This window comes from Gallinula chloropus (genome assembly GCF_964237585.1).
Source record: "Gallinula chloropus genome assembly, chromosome: 3".
Taxonomy (NCBI): Eukaryota; Metazoa; Chordata; class Aves; order Gruiformes; family Rallidae; genus Gallinula; species Gallinula chloropus.
This window is the reverse complement of record NC_140087.1, coordinates 72,057,107-72,074,885: the sequence shown is the minus strand read 5'-3', so window position 1 is coordinate 72,074,885 and position 17,779 is coordinate 72,057,107. Positions and strand designations below refer to the sequence as shown.

General features: G+C 44.4%; 1 protein-coding gene across 1 annotated transcript in view; it reads right to left on the bottom strand.

Annotated features, from left to right (window-relative positions):
• Positions 1–7,869: 7,869 nt before the first annotated feature.
• The window catches only part of TMEM63A (transmembrane protein 63A), a 32,918-nt gene continuing 23,008 nt past the window's right edge, over positions 7,870–17,779 (bottom strand). The window contains exons 18-22 of the mRNA XM_084261815.1: positions 16,643–16,748; positions 14,664–14,831; positions 9,957–10,072; positions 9,550–9,612; positions 7,870–8,954 (exon numbers count right to left, since the gene is read on the bottom strand). Coding sequence (XP_084117941.1) covers positions 8,784–8,954; positions 9,550–9,612; positions 9,957–10,072; positions 14,664–14,831; positions 16,643–16,748 — 624 coding nt within the window. The 3' untranslated portion in view covers positions 7,870–8,783. The remainder of the gene's footprint in view (positions 8,955–9,549; positions 9,613–9,956; positions 10,073–14,663; positions 14,832–16,642; positions 16,749–17,779) is intronic.

The following is a 17,779-nucleotide window of genomic DNA, read 5'->3' as shown; positions in this document are numbered from 1 at the left end:
CCCCACGGCAAAAGCAGAAATAGCTGACCTAACTCCAGGTTTTTAATTAGCCAGTTACAGCCCATGAAGAGTCAGGGTAAGAGATTTGGAACCATGGAACCATTCAGAACCACAGGAAATCAATAGAACTCACACTCTGTCCCCCCAACTGCAGCGCTTTGGAAAGCAGCTGCTTCTGCTATGGAAAGGCACTAATACAGTCATCACTTCGCACACAGTTCCAGATACATTAACTCCCACTACAACTAGATTTGACTTCCACTTTTTAAACTACAAACCATAAAGTCCTGAAAAAATCCAAGCCACACTCTGCAGCCACTTGGTACAGCTAAATGAGACAAGACTTTGTATACATTAAAAAGTCAGGCATTACTCTTGATTATGAATGAAAAAAAGCATGACTGGAAGTTACACTTCCATACGGAAAAGGAAGTTAAACCATCATTTAGCGAAAAACAGAATCTGTTAAGTCTAGCATCACAGTTAGCTCCAGCTCCATAAGGGGCACTATTCATCACCACTGAGTCAGCAAGGATTGCCTGGGGGCAGGGATTGAGCGGTTCAAGACAGTCAATCAAACATACATTCTGTTTTACAGCAGGTGCAATACATAATATGCAGTAAATGAAGATATATTTTTGTCTGAAAGAGGAATGGAAAGATCCTTCTGGATACTGTGGGAAGAGAAGGAATAAATCCATATTGATTTCAGGGTAACTTATTTTAAAACACTGAGAAATGATGCCACTTGTTTTACTTGCTGTAATAGCACTTCCAGGAACATAACTCACACTAAAACCGTCTTGCTTAGGATTAGTTTTCTTTCGTGAAATAAATACCCTGCACAGTGCCAGACAGTGCTGATGGTGTTATGGCAATGCTGCTAGAAGAATTAGTCCCTTTACAATTGTCAGTTAGTATTTGTAAACAGAACTGCAGTGAGCAACAGCTCCTTCCCCCCTTGCTAGATGTAGTCCAAGCATCAGTGTGCAAAAGACCTTCCTGATGGGGTTTTAGGATGTTAAGGTGGATGCTCATGCTCTCCCCATGCTTAGTAACTGGGTGCCTGCAGCTCTGAGGATAAATCCCATTTTATTGTCCATACTAAGTGATGAGTTTCCATCCTCTTAAATGAAAGATAACCCCTGTTTGCAGCAAGGGTTCAGCCCACTGCAGAGGATCGGTGCAGAGGGAGTACGTACAGGATGGGGAAAAGGGGAACAGGAACATGACACAAAACTACCATCAATGGCCCAGCTACCAAGTCAAAGGTACCAACACAAAAAGCTCAACTACACCTGCAGACTGACACACAACTGTTTCAGCAGCACAAGACAGGTGCAAGGAAGGAAACAACTGCTTCACCTTGCCTACACTGCCTGTGCCAGCAGCTACGAGGGTCCCAGCATCCCACCTGAAAAGCCTTCAGCCCCTGAGGCTCTGGCTGTGTCCAGAGCCCAGCACTCCCCTCACAGGGCAGCAGCTGCAGCCTGCTTTGAGCCCAGGAAGGGCCAGGCCCTGGAGCAGGATGAAAGAGAGAACCCACACCCTCAGCTCCAAAATCCCTCCCAGTCCCTGGCTCACCCATGCTGGTATCCGCTCTGCATCCAATGCAAAACCAACTTTTGCCTGTCCTCCTGGTACTGGCTTCCTGATAAATACCCCATCCTTCATTCTTAACACAATCCACCTACTGCTGCTTCATTCCTAGTTGTCCATTGCACACAGCTACACGGGTGTGTTCCGTGCCAAGGTACTCCAGTAAGCAGTGGGAACATCCTCCTCCACAGCGGGGAAAGGCCTATCCCAGTTAATATTTTCCCTGTTACCAGTGTGGCATCCCTGGCTGAGTGCAATTCCATGAGGTTGGCTTGCAGCTCTGCTCCAGCTGAGCCTAAGGAGTCCCACACAGTTTTGGAGTACAGCCACAACTGCTGTGTAAGATCACATCCCAGCTCAGAGTGTACCTACTAACCCCTCACTGGCCCCAGATGGAGGAAGTCTAACAGCAGCTTTATTTTACAGCAGTTCTTAAACTCTTTTGCAACCAAGCCTGCTTCCTTGGGATGTTTTTGTATGTAAATAGATTCCTATCTCTCGAGTTCCAGGAATTCTTGTACAGCCTCAAGGGAACTATGGTCCAGCCCTGTTTTTTCATCCCAATGGAGTTTTGTTGTGGGGTTTTTTTCTGCATCACCCAAAGTCTTCTGTAGGTGATGAAGTTTTTGCGTGATGGGAAGGCATTCTTCTTGTTTCAGGGAAGCCAGAGACAAAGAGGGATTAAGTGGCATCTCACACAAACTGAGAAGAACCCACTTCAGAACACAGATATTCTAATTTTCCTAAGGTCACCACTATGCCTTTGCCCTTTTGAAGCTAAGGAACAAGTAATTGCTTAAATTTCTATTTCAGGAACACTCTGGAAGCTACACGTCAGACATAAAAGAATAAGAAAAGCCTCCTCTAGTCTCTAAAGCTAGAGCCCTGTCATAAAAATATTCATTGCCTGCAACCAAAGCGTGGCACTTCACAACTTCTTAAATTGCTTCCTTTGCCACTTCCACCCTCTGTGGAGATGCCCCTTGGTTTATTTCTTTAAGTCTACAGATGGAGGGCAAAATAATCAGAGGTCAAAGTAAGTTTTGACATGGAACATCTTCACCTGAAAGCAGCAACTTGGTGCTCTGCATTTCAGGAAAGCAGGTTTTAATAAAGCTAATTGAGCTGACAAGCCAAGCATTAAACATCACTAAATACATTAAAGATTCTCATACCGATAGAAGGGGGGTACGTACAAAAACACATCTATCTTTCCTCGGTCCTCAACCTTCCTGTACCACAACAGTTGGGGTTTTTTAACAAACCTCTAAGAGGCATAACAAAACCAGTCACAAACCTTTTGCATCACTACATGATCACCAGCGGTTCGCAACCACACAGCAGTAAGGACATGAGGTAGCAACCAATTCCAGCTCCTACTCTACTCAGCAGTACCTTCTGAAACACCCATGTATTAGATTTCTAGAACTCTCTTTTAAACGTTGCTTTTGAGAATACTGTTTTCATTAACTATGAGCCAGCAGTTAATTAATCACTGTGTGTAGACACATGCAAAAATTTCCTCCTTCTTCCTGGCTATTTACAGCTCTACCGGTTCCCACTTGAGTGTCACGCACAGATCTAGTACAGAGCATTCGAGGATATCAGATCTTGCAGCCACTGTCTTGTGACTTCTCAGGAAAAGCCATCTTACTCAAGATCTGAACCTACTCATCAGTTTACAGTTTGGAGGTGAAAGTGTTGTAAGGCCCTAAAATGGCACATACAGTATAACACAGATACAGCAGTATCACCTATCTATCACAGCTTAGGGAAATTATTAGATGGGATGAAGCTCTGGACTGCTGAAGACCACAAACTTTCTATCCGTAGACATTTCCAAACCATAACTTCATGGAAAGAGAGCTCCATCCAGAATTGAACCTGGAAATCTTACTTAGCTTAAGTTAATCAGATTCTTACTACCACAGAATATTACTTTCCACTAGTCATAAAAGTCAGTCTTGAGGTGGGACTTTCAATCACGAGATACGTGTTCCACCAGAGCTTACCCAGGAAGGGAGCAAATCCTCCTTCAGGAAAGCAACTGTGTGCTTTCACCCAGAAGTCCAGAGTCACCCTGTGATGGAGACAGCAGGCTCCTGGTTGGAAGAGATTCATGGCAGAACCACACCAAGTAGGGAGAAACAGTGAGCTTTCTGTACACCAGTTAATTCATGGGTCCATATTAATCAAAGAATTAGAAGCTAATTATGGTACATGCAACAGAAAGACAGCTCATCTTGGTACACATTCTCTCCAGATAACCAATGCTTACAGACTGTGCTGATGATACAAGTGAAGATAACCCAGGAGCTGTGTGTTGGAGCACAAGCACTGGGGAGTTACACTTGTAGCTGAGATGCTACAGCCTAGCCAACAGGGTGTCAAATGCAAAGTGAGAGCCGGGGCTTAACCCAAAAAATTAAAGGAAGAATGTTCTGTAATAATGACTCAGTCGTCAGTGTCTCTGCTTTGGGTCATTTCCCTTCTGTTGTGATCTGTCAGACAGCTGTCCACAAAAAGAAAGAACAAATTCTGTACCTCCAAAATATCTGAAACAGGCATTTGCAGCTGTTAGAGACAGGTGACAAACTGAATCATCTGAGAAGTCTTGTCTAGGTTGAACAGAGAAGGAATTTGCAAGACCACTTTAAGAGAAGACACATGTGCTCTTTGAAGTTACAGCCTTGGAATTAAAACTTTGTGTTTCCTTGTATTGTCACGGTTTAGAGACATTAAAATGTGCCCTTTCTTTGTGCTTGATGGACTTGGGTTTGTGTTAGTGGCAGAAAAATAACCCTCCTTCCCAAATCTTTCTGTGCCTCTCACCTCACTTCTGCTAAGAGTCAGGATGAAACTGTTGTCTGCTACTCCTAGGACAAGTCCACCTTCTCAGAAAGCACAGAAGTGAAAGGTTTCCAAACTCTAGTTAATGCGCTATCTGCAGAGTATACAGGAGACAGCTTCCATTTGTGCTGCTAGCATCTGGTGGTAAGGAGAGCTGCAGACTGGATTTCTGTAAAGAGACAAAACGTACATGATCTAGTTCTACATGGAAGCATGTGAAAACTTACCCAGCACAGAGATCTGCTTTTGGCTCAGGGCACAGGAAATGCCCAGAGAAAGACAAGCCATGGGCACGTGTACCTAATGCAAATGAGAAATGACATCGTCATTTGGGTGTCGAGGATGTGCTGTGAGGGGCCAGGAGGTGAACCACACTGGACATATATATGGAGTAAAGTTGAACCAGCACAGAGCTAGGGTTATGGACACAAGCCAAGTGGTTTGGTTTCTTTGAGTCTCAGCATACCAGGCAGCATTTTCTTCAGCACAGAAGAAAGCAGCCCATAGTGATGTCTTTGCAGAAGCGTACTGAATCGTACAGTGCCAAATGAACCCCAACTCTTCTGAGGTTGCTCCTCAGCTGTGTCACAGAGCATCCCATTGCAGACCACGCTGTAGGGCTTACTGATGCTTGAGTGAGACTTGCCCAGGACTCGTTCCAGGGAAGCACTGCTGGTGGCAGCTGCTGGAACGCAAGGAAGGACTTAGAGGGGGAGGTGGTGGAGAGTTGTTCTAACCCAGCAATGCGAGGCGAGCAGCAGGCGCTGCATCCCAGCAAATACGGCTTCTGGGAGCCACAATCAGTAACTCCAGCTGGGCCATTTGCTTAGGCTTCCTGCCAAAAGAGTTATAAAAAGAACAGCAAAGAATGTGCAATGGCTTTAAATATGAATTTCGAGTACAGTGTAGCCAATATCCACATTTGTTGAGGCTTCCATCCCTCAGCTTTTCTCTAAGGTTCAGTAAGGAATGCAAGGAGTTTCTCTTGCTGATCTAATTTTATCCTCTTAGAGATACCCACCAGCATGAAAGAAGGAATTAGAGCCAGCACATTTTCCAAGTTACTTCCAGGTCTCAGAGAGAGATCCAGAAGATACTAGGGAAGCAAGCACGGCATCACAAAGCTGATAAAACAGTCATTGTGTTCTTGTACATGGAGGCCTTGTGGTGATTTACTAATAGGTGGTCACAGCCTTTACTCAAACTAGCAGGTGTCTTAATACCACAGACGTTTCCATGAGTTTAACTGCAACAGAGCACAGTGGCAAACAAGAACGCTACGTAAGTGAAGCAGGCAGGTGGTATCCCCATCAGACACACAAACTGGCTCCTCAAAGAGCCAGCCATGGCTCTTTAATGAGATACAACTTCCCACTACCTAGTAGGTTTTCCATATTCCGTATAAGCAGCGTGTTAGCATGGCCAGAAGCGAGTTTATTTGAGTTCAGAGGAGATCTGGTCCTGTCTGTACTCCTTGTGGCTGGCACAGGTTCAGCTTCATTACCAAGGTTCAGCAGCCTTCCAAGCACAAAAAAGAAATCCAATCACTGAAAGAGATTTACTCCTTGATTTAGAATTGCAGAATGTATTGGGTTGGAAGGTACCTTTAGAGGTCATCTAGTCCAACCACCCTGCAGTAAGCAGGAACATCTTCACTAGGTCAGGTTGCTCAGATCTCCATCAAGCCTGACCTTGACTGTCTCCAGGGACGGGGCCTCCACTACCTCTTCTGGGCAACCTGTGCCAGTGATCTGCCACCCTCATACTGAAGAATTTCTAACATCCAACTTACGTCTCCCCTTTTCTAGTTTAAAACCATTAACCCTTGTCCTGTTGCTACATGCCCTCATGAACAGTTCTCCCCCAGCTTTCTTACAGGCACCTTTCATGTACTGGAAGGCCGCTATAAGGTTCCCCCTGGTGCCTTCTCTTCTCCAGGCTGAACAACCCCAACTCTCTCAGCTTGTCTTCATAGGGTAGGTGCTCCAGCCCTCTGATCATTTTTGCGGCCCTCCTCTGGATGTGCTCCAACAGGTCTATGTCCTTGTGCTGGGGGCCCAAAGCTGGATGCAGTATTCCAGGTGAGGCGTCACTGGAGCAGAGGGGCAGAATCATCTCTCTCGATCTGCTGGCCACGCTTCTGTTGATGCAGCCCAGGATGTGGTTGGCCTCCTGGGCTGCAGATGTACATTGGTGGCTCATGTCCAGCTTTTTATCCACTAGTACCCTAAGTCCTTTTCGTCAGGGCTGCCTTCCAGCATGTCATCTTCTAACCTGTATTGATAACATATCGATACGACATACAGAACCTCACAGTGAATACCAGAAGTCACTTGTTCAAGTAGTAAGATATACCACAGAACATAAAAATCCCACAGCACCAGCACTATAAACAGGCCAAGTGAGGCAGCTTAACTATTTGATTCCCCAATTAGTGTACACTAACTGTCTATTGCTTCTGCAGACACCCGTAGGAGATGAGGTACTGCGGCTAGAAATGAGTTAGAACAATCACAGACTTCTGATCTAATTGCTAAAACAGGATCTGTCTCTTTGTCCCGTCCTCACACCTGTATGAGAGACTCAGAGATGGGTGAGAGACACAGAGTCTGTTGGTTTTCTTGGCCTTGGTTTGAATATCAACCTTAAATGGCAGCCTGTACCCCGGGTACACGTCACCTCTAGCAATACCAAGATCTCTGAAGAGCCCCACAGTATTCAGCGTACGTGCCAGATCCAGTACTACCATGATTGCCAAAATCAAAACACTCCCTCACACACATGCAGCCCCCCAGCTGAACTGCAACAGTGACAGGAGAGTGTAGAGACACCTGACACAAATCCACACACCCCCACCCCACCCAGCTGCCACCACTCTACACACGTCCTCACTTGCCTTTTTAAGAACCAGGTGTAGTCACGTGCACCTTCCACTAACAGGATGGGTTTGTCATCAGGGTTATCAGAGCTCTGCAGGGTCCTTCTTGCAGCAGGGCACGTCTCCTGCTCATCTTCTGTCAAGAACACTGGCCTTGGTAAGCTGGAGGCAGTCCTGCAAGACACTAAACATCTGCACACGCTTATTCATGGCACGAATTCCTCTCCAATCTCAAGATGTTGCTGTTTCACAGACATGCTAGAAAAGGTCAAGTTCAAGAACTAACAGTTTAACAGTGATCAGGCAAACAGAGGTCTTGTGAGGGCCAAAACCTTCTCCTACCCCAAGGTCATCAAGATTCATGCCCTTAGAGAAATTTAGAAGTATTCAAATCTCTCTTGGGACATCCTGTCATTCTAAGCCTCGTGACAGTGCAGTTATGAACAGATCATGACACTGATCATGCCATGAGGCAACTAGCAGAAGAACTATTTCGGTACACACACACACACAAAACCAAGACGGCCCGAAATGTCTCCGAACTCAGTGCTTTATTGCTCTGTGATCATTAGTTACACTTTGACACAATGTACTTTGGAATAAATAGGTACCTACTACATAATTTAAAAACTTGGTATTTTACAGCTCATAATTGGCACTATAGAGAAAACCCAGTCATCTGTCATTTTTTGACCCAAGATTAAAAGAAAGATAAAACATTTACATCCTTTATTGTTGGCAGGTGAACTTTCATTGTGGAAGGCCCATAAAAATAGTGAACAGAACCTAAGAACCAAAATACCCTCCAAAACTACATAAAAACAGGTAAATCATTCCCTTCTTTACACCCATCTTTTTGCTTTGGTACTTTTAGTACCCAAGTGCACAGTAACTCCCTCATCTCTTAAGGAAAAGAGTAACATGGTCTGACTACTGCGGGTGACGAGAGGAGAGACTCCCACACACCATCCTCAGTGCCCACACATGCCACAGCATGTTCATCCAAAAAGTGACACTGCCTCAGGATTTAACACATCCCAAGAGGTTTATAAATACTAAAGTTTTGGGTTGTTTTTTCTTTTTTATTTTTTCTTAAAGCAGGAATTATTTTGAACAAATGAACAGCTGCATTTGCTTTGGTGACCAGTTATCTACACGCAGCATAAGTTATCTTCATAAGGCAAGTGATGAGATAGCGTAAGTGAAGTCCCTGAGAACCAGCATCTCTGTTCAACATGTTTGCTTCACAACGTGTGTGGACAGCCTGGAAAACTATCAATCCCACGGCATCTGCTTTTTAATCTGCGAGCACAGCTGCAGACCACACAATGTATTATTTCTGTGCCTCTTCCGTAGGAATACGTAAATAAAACTGAATACTTAGTAGGTGGGGAGAGGGGGGGGAATTAGTTCTAAACCTGGACCAAGTGCTCCACCTTGTGTTAGTCCTTGGCATTCAAAGCAAACCTCTCGATGCCTGCTCAATAACTGCAGGTCCAGCAGAATAGCTTTTGGTTTCTTCTGCGTGTGAAGTAGTGTTGTCCATGGTGCCATATGACTGCTGCTCCTTATGGGCAAGCATCATCCTTTCTGTAGAATGAGGATGCAAAACTTGGGGGACGTACATCTGAAATCACAAGTGTTAAGGGTTTTACTAGTCTCTCCAAGTATAACGGTAGAATTCACCTGGGATATTTTTTCCCCTTGCCACTCTTCTTTTCATCCATTTTCCATTCTTCACCTTAACACCTAAGGTCTTTGGCACCCTAACAGGCTTCCTGGTGCAGCACTCACCTGTACTTGCAGACTGTGGTGCAAAGACCTCTATTTCTACCTCAGCCCTACATCCTTTTTAGGGACATTGCAGGTAAGACCTGCTACACATGTCACAGCTTTCAAAGTCACAAAGCAGTGGCAACCAGACTGCATTTGGCAGGTGTCCAGATGTTAGGATTTGTCTGGTGTAAGGCCCAGAACACAGTGTACAGAGCTGCTGGACGTAGCGTGTCTCAACTACTAAAACATCAGCCGAAGGAACTTCTGGAACACCACTTGGGAACAGTCAAGGAGCCCAGCTGCAGAACTCTCTGGTCCCACACACATAGAGAAGTCCCACAGTCCATTCAGACTAATATGTCCTACACAAGCTCTTTGGCAAGCAGGGTGGGAAATTAAGCTTTGCTAGGAAATGCAGAGAATATTAGTAACGCTTAACTTCTTACAGAAGGTGTTGGGATGGTTGGTGCATCTGTGTCATTTCCTCTTTCACCTTGCGTATCTTCTATCTGTAACCAGTAATGGGGAAAGGGAGAGAGATTACATCAAATTGCTAAGTCAAAACGACACACAGAGCTCATCGGCGCCCAAAAGCCTACATAGAGAGGTCCCTGTGCAGTGCTGGTGCTCTCTCCTCCAATCCTCTCGCATACTTCTTCCACACTGCTCTTTCCTGCCAGCACTGACAGACTTCCCACTGTGCCAACCAGCCGGTCTCCACCACCAACCCTCTTTAGCCATTGACTGGAATGCACCTTTGTGGCCTGAGGTCACAGACAGCTCAGCAGCAATAGCTGGTGCTACCTCAAGCACAGGGGCATGTGCTGAAAGGTGTTCGGTATCCGTCACTTACCTTGTAATTCAGCGGGCTCAGGTACTTGAAACAGCCGAAACAGGTATAAGCCAGGCAAATAACAATTGTGATGTTGACAACTAGGAAGGTAAACATGGTTGTAGGTGCTTTAAAGCCTAGAAAAATAATATCCAGAGAACACAATATAAGCATACATAGCAGAAAAAAGAAAACCAACCAAGCCTTTTTCTTCACCATTTTCAGAAGCCTCATGGATTACTTTTCCTTAGAGGACTGGGCATGCAACATCCAGCCACGAACAGGAGAACCTTGTTATGCACAAAGCTCATGTGCTGATTAAACTGCTGAGCCAGCTGGTTACCCAGCTTCCTTAAAGGCCAAGAAAGGCAGCTGCAATACTTGAATGATAAGCAAGCCAGAGCAATTCTTCTCTTCCTCCCTCATTCATCTGTTCAGAACCCACTCCTAAGATATCTTCATTAATGATTTGTGAAGTGTCACAGAGTCCATTTATTGGATATGGTAATAGCACCAAACTAGATGTCCTGCAAACAACCCAAAAACAGAGGGGAAAAAAAAATAGAAAAAAATTACTTTGATAGAAAGCCCCACCCTCTTTCAAAGACCAAAACAAACCCAACTCAGATGAAATTGTATGTAGAAAGCTGTAAATATTTTGCATGGACAAAATGAAATGTAGATACGATAATGACTGTAGCGCTGTAGAGCACAGCTAACTACTGATTGCTCTCCAGCTTGTAATAGTGTGATGCTATAACAAGCCGTGGGAAGAAAATGAAGCAGCAAGTATCCTTCAGCATGAGCAGCTTTGTCTGTGTCGGGCACCACAATAAAATATGGACAGAACTGGGAGTAATCCAAGGAAAAGGAACATGAAAAGAGTCTGAGTAAACCTAAACTAAGCTGAAAGGTATGTTTTTCTTTGGAGAGAAGGGAGGGAATACTACAGTAGTAGGACATGGTAGTAGCCTCTAATATGGAAAAAATACGCTTACAGTGATGACTTATTATTCAGGACCATTGGGGAAATATTCTGAAGAAATTAATCTAACTTTGCAGCAAAGATGACTGGAATAAGCATTGCAGTTTTGTGTAGCTGTGCTGCTGAGATGGCTTTTGCAAGCAGCAGCTACAGCTCGCTGCAAGCCCCAGACAGTAAACACCAGCCAATTCAAGGCCAAAGCTGCTGCTGACCAGGGCCCAGCCAATCGGCACTGGTCACAGCGCCTCTGTGAATCACATACAGGAGAAAAAAACTGCAGGCAGCTGCGTTTTGCCACCAGGGAAGGGAGTGAGAAGACGTAACAAGCTGCGCGGACACCAAGGCCAGGCCCGAAGGAGACTGGGCCGGGTTGGGGGGCGGTGGTGGAAAAGAATGCAGAAAGAGAGATTCCCCTGCAGCTTGTGTTGAAGACCATGGTGGAGCAGGTGTCCCCTCACAGCCCATGGATGAGGACAGGGAGAAGACACATCTATGGCCTGTGAAGAGATTGATCCACACCTCACCAGGTTTGTGGGGGGACTTGTGACTTTGTGGGGAGCCAGGCCAGGGAAGTCTGGGCCAGAAGGTCAGCACTTACGGAAGGGGGTCCTGCTGAGAGGCCTGTGGTGAGATGACTCCCCAGTAGAGAGGACTCATGCTGCAGAAGTTCGCGGATACAACCATTGCATAGGTGGAACCCCACGGTGCCGCAGGGGAAGTGTGTGTGTGGAATGCCCCCCCCAGCTGAGACAGAAGACAACTTGGGAGGAACAGACTGAAAAACCCCCATTCCCCAGTCTCTGCCCCTCCCTGTGCTGTGATGGGAGGGAAGAAGGGAGCGAATGTATGATTAAAGTCGAGTGTGCAAAGAGGCAAGGGGTGGTGGTGGGGAAGCAGAAGTGTTAAGATCTGGGGAAGGAAAGCAGCTTGTGAGGATCCGCCGGAACCCCACTCCCCATTCCCTGCCCCTCCCCATGCCATGTTGTGGGGAGGAAGAAGGGAGTAAAATCGTTACGAATTTTAAGTTTGCTAAGAAGGGGAGGGGTGGGGGGAACGTGCTTTAAGACCTGGCTGAGCTTCTTATTACCTGACTGTGGTTCACTGGGTGTGTAGTTGTAGTAGTAATAAATCACTTTTTTTTTTCTTTTATTCTGTGCTGAGTCTGTTTTGCCCATTGCACAAATTGGAGAGGGATCCCTCTGCCCTTATCTCAAGTCCTAAGCCTCCCGACATATATTTTCTCCCCTTTTCGACTGAAAAGAGGGAGGGAGTGAGCGAGTGGCTTGGTAGGCATTTGGCCTCTAGCCAGGGTCAAAACACCACAATAAGATATTAGGAAAAAAACCAACCAAAAACCAAAACCCAAACAACAAAATAAAAACTAGCTGTTTCCAAGCTAAAGAGGCAAAAGAGGCAACAGCAATCCTCACATACTTTTGTGGTAACCCCAGCATATGCAGTTGCACCGAACAGACAAGTTCTATTTTTTAGCAGATTATACAAGCCCTGTGCAGACCTGCTCATCAGGGGAAAAAGAAAACAAAAAACAAACAGCAACAGCACCATACTAAACCTACCCACAACCAAACAGCCCCCCCGCACACATAAATTCCACCCAGACCACAAACATGTCACTGTCTAAATCAAAAAGGGAAGTGAAAAAAATGTCCCTATGGGTATTCTGGAATGTCCTTTAGAAGGTTTACCTGGTTTTCTAAGTGTAGGTTTTATCAGTATTTGGCAGCTGGTAAGGCATATCTACACCAAAACCTATGTATGGTGTGAACCACAGCAAACAGCAAAGGTCAAGGAAGAAAAATCTCCCATGATCAGTTTTCCCTGCCCTGTATCCTCAGCACTCCTCCCTGACAGCAGCTCTAGAGAACATGGGACTTCAGTGACTACCTCAGGAGATAGGGGATGAAGCACAGATAGCATCATTGCCCAGATGTGGTGCCTTTGGTGTACAATGGATATGTGGCATGAGAGCTCAGGAAGAAAACAACAACTAAGGAGGAGATGGATGACACCAGTACAACCTATCACCTTCTGTATGCAGTCAACCAATACTTCACCCTGACGGAGAACTTGAAGTCCTTGCAGCCTTAACTTACTGTAAGGAGTGAGGAAACAGAGTCTCATCACTGCTCTGCAACCAGACTGAAATATCCATACCAGACAAACTATACTGTTCACAATGCAGTATACAATATATACTATATAAGATGTCTAAGCAATCAAGCTTTAAACACCACAAACTGATTTATTTTGCAGATAAGGAAGTGGGACGCTCTTCCCCCTCCTTCCTTCTCTTTGGCATGAGAAGCAGCAGTGAAATCAATGGCAATTAAATCAAGGTCTCGAGTTCCTCCCTCTCAGACTCGTACTGCTTGGCTAGACTGCGCTATGCACTGACAAGGGACTAAGCAACATCCTGGAAACAGGATCCTCCATACTGACCAAGCCAAACATGGTCACCTGGTCTGTGTTTTCCATTACTAGGCTCCATGACAAATGATGGTTTTACCATGGATGCAGAATGATAAAACATCATTATAAAGATTTAATTTTTGCTATACCAGGATTTTCTTTGTACCAATTATGAAGGCGCATCAATTGCTGCATGTTTGAAGATGATTGTTCTAATGCATGCTCTAGAAATTCTGCTGTTGACATAGATTTGTTGTCTTCCTGGCTGCAAAGACACCTCCCAAAAAGAGGGAGAAAACAAAGCTCTCAAACATACAAGTAATGATGGGACATCTGCTCAAACCTGAGGACAGCCTGAAGCAGTAGCTCCGAGTGCCTCTTACATCCACAGGGAGCAATCTCTGAAGTTAAACGACCGCCTGCTGCAATCTTTTTAACTACTGGTGTGCTGCAAAAACACAATGCAAGCGTGAAGATCTGTCACCAGTGCTGTGAAAGCAGAGAAAGGGGCAAAATACAGTTAGATACCAAGGGCCTCCTTCCCAAGACGGGAAGCTCAACCCCTTCCAGCATCACCAGCATCCCCATTTCATGCCAAATGCTTCCTTCTGTATCATGGATAAAAAGCCATAAGCTATCGTCTACCTTTTTTGATGTCAAAGCTGTTAGTATACCACAGCCAACACTATCAATGCCAAATATTTGCAAAATACAGAAGGTCCCTATTTTAATAATAAATTGCTTGCAAAACACAATGTTTTGAAGTACAATATGTGGAGGAGAGTCACCATCTCACTGCAATCTTCCATGTAAAGTTTGACAGAACACATAGAATGCAGCTTTCAATAGCATTAGCCAATGTTCTTGACAATTCTTTCTAAATGGCAGCTGTATGACAGAGGCAGCTGCCAATTTACCCAGGCAAATTGAACTTATACACCAACTACACAAATTCAGGTAGTGAATCCAGAGACCATCTTACTAGAAAGAGATAATTCTGAACAGATTTTTGGTTTATTTAATGATTTTTACTGCCTGGCACTCCATAGCCCAACTGGCCAATTTAAGCTCTACAGATTTAGGGAAAATATGACCTGTAAAATGAAGGAATATGAAGTTCTGTGCTAACAGCTTCAAGTTAACTTATCAGTCATCTCCATCAGAGTAGCATCTTACGCAAGAAAGTGTTGTATGATTTATAAGTGACTTCCCATTTATAGAAACAAAAGGAAAAGCCTACAAAGCCTGTGCAGCCTCACACATGGCTTCAGTAAGTTGGCAAGAGCGGTAGAATGGGAAAGGGTAATACTTACCCAGCCGCAAAAACGAGAAGAAATAGAGCCAGAAAAGGCAGAGGATTGGAGCTGCAAGGGCCTGGTTCACAGCGGCAAAGTGCATCTTCTTCTCCAGCTTGGCAGGGAGGTATGCATAGTAAAGGTTGTAACGGTCAACCATGTGCTTCAGGAGTATGTATATTAAACCTGCAAGGAACAAAGGAAAGGTTGTTGAGGACTTGATAAAAGGCAGCAAATCCACGAGGAATCTAATGACTGCAGTCACCAAGTGTTGGAAAAATCTGGGTACCGATGGTGGATACAGCCCAAGTTTGAAGGGGGTACAGCTGTATGACAGCAGCCTCCTCCTAAGGTTATTGAATCCCTGACCCAAGATTCCCAGGGCCTTCCCACACACTTCTCTGTGGCACCACTTGTGTTCCCAGACAGAACCCAGAGCTTCCAGTGCTAGCACATGAGGCCAAGCCAGTAGGAAAGACTCAGTAACTCCTCTACCACCAAGTTGGTAGAGAAGAAAGGTCTAACAGCAGCTTAACATTTCCCCCTCAGCCTGGGAGGGTTGAGGAACCTCATAACTGTATTTCAAGTCAGTCACTGCCATGACAGCTGCGAGTTGTCACAGCTCTGGTATGTGGTAGCAAGTTCAGATATTTACAAAGTGAAATATAAATAAATATCAAATACATTGTTACAACAAATTGGCCACATTCTCCCAATAATAACGTTGTTGTTTAAAACCAGTTATGAACAATATCTGATTTAGCTAATTATATTGCATCTAGCTCTCTAAAATTTTGGACTAGAAAAGGAAATTACCAACTATATAAAATCATTTAGTACTATTTATGACTGATAAACAGGTTTCCAGAATGGAAATATCTGTAGCTGCTGAAATGATTCTTTGTACATGATTATTATAACAGAGCAGAATCTCTGTGAAGAAAAGATGAAATAAATTGAAGACACAGATCATGTCACAGTCACTACAGATGGACAGCTGTCCACAAGTTCTAGACAAACTGTTGAGGTTCTTGACCCCATATAGGATTTAATGGCTAGTGCAGGATTAAGGAAGTTGTCAAAGCCAAACTTAAGGCAGAAGTGCTGAATTTTGTTCATGGGACAAAGACAAACAACTGAATAAGAGAAACTGCCTAGAAAAAGGAGGTTCGTGACTCGGATCTGGAGACCTTCTCACGGTCCTGTACAGCTCCAGCTCACCACAAGGCAGCTGTGCTCTACCCACAGGCCCCAAATTCCAAGTTAACTGCTTTTCTGGGCCAGCAAATCTACCAGAGCACACAGCATCTCCTTCTTCCATCAAAGGGTGGTTATGGTGTACACCAAGTCCATGTCATAGCAAAACAGCCAGCACATCCTTCGGTCATACCCCTGGGGCCGGGGCCGCAGAGCATACAGCTGTCCATGGCACAGTGACCACCACAACCCCTTTTTATTCAGGATGTGGATTTTTAGAAAAATGGTTTGCAATGCAGAAGAGCTGCAGGAGTGAAAAGGACAGGAAGCTTTCCAGCCTCTTGCTACTGGATTGACACACTTATTTTGTGCCTCATTTCCCATAAATCAAACTTTAGGACAAAAGTTATTTCAAACATACCTAAAGCATTTGGGAATCAGAACGTCTCAAGTCAAGCTTGTCTTCAGGTTAGGCACCCTTCACAATTTACTTCTCCCAGACCTCAAGAACCCAGAGATAAAATAATCCCCTTAAACCCAAACCCACCTAAAGTCCCACACTTAATTCTTAAAAACAACCACCAGAGCTAATACAGACAAACTTGAAAAATAAAATAAGCATCTAATAAATGTACTTTTGACTTTGAAGGGCAGTACAAGAGCTAGGTCAGTCACTTTCTACCATATTCTTCCACAAGAAGGGAAGGAAACTGGCCTAAGAATGCAGAGCTGGGCCTTCCAAACCTCCCACATGCCCCCATCTCGGTGACACAGTGCCCATGGCTCATGAGAAGACTCACCAAACGGGACAATGATGGGACACGTAATGCTGTACGCCATGATGACAGTGAACACACACAGCATCCAGGCATACATCGCTCCAAACTCGTATTCAAATGCTTGTTGCTAGGAATAAAAACAGAACACCCAAAACACTCATGTCATCTATCAACAATGTGTCAGGAGCCAAGAATAGATTCCCATAAGCAACAATTAACCTTCTCTTATTCTTGCCCTATGAAATCAGTTATTCCCCTAAGAAGTATAAGTGACGTAATTAGAGAGAGATGAAGTATTATGTGTTGTAAGCATCTGTACTTACAGAAAATATGCTGCTGCTTTCACAGCCTTAAAGTAATTCCTCAGGGGATCTGTTTTCACCTACAAGAAGCAACTGCTTGCTTCGAAACCACAAGGTAGAAAATAATTGTGCCAAATTGCGAACTTTCATCTCACCACAGATTCCACTGAACCTCTACTGCTCCTTGTGTTGGCCTTCCCAGTAAGGAAAGCTTTGAAATGGTCAGTGTTCCACTTTTTCCTCTTGGGATGAAGAAAACAATGTAAATCACGTCAACCAACCAGAGCAAGGGGTTATATACAACAGTTATCAGAAGTGAATATTTCAAATAATCTTTTACAATTGGAACCCACCCATAAAAAATGAAAGAAAAGAAAAAGAACAAGGGCAGCTGTATAGAGGCTTAAGTTCCCATTGCAAAACCTAGAATTACAGGCTGCAAGACAACACACCATCTGGAAACGAAAGTCCACCTTAAAATGGAATACAGGCAGCAAGTATAATCTGAACATACACCTAGCCAAATGTAAAGTAAGTTGTACACACCTGAGGGCTGACAGAAGCAGCTAACTACAGACAGTCAGTAATTTAAAAATACCTGCAATTCAGACTAAGATAAAATTCAAATTATCCTCTAAAATCAAAATCATAAAACTCTAACTTGGAGCTACAAAGACAATAATACCTGAAGTTCAGAGCTTGGGTTTTGATTTTGACCATCTCTGACTGGAATAACTCACTCCCCATTATTTGTGTTGCAAATGAAGGGAACATGAGACTTTCATGGATGAGTGAAACAGTCCAAAAAAGATAGGAGATAATAGTGGTATGAAGGATGGGGGCTCCTACTGTTTCT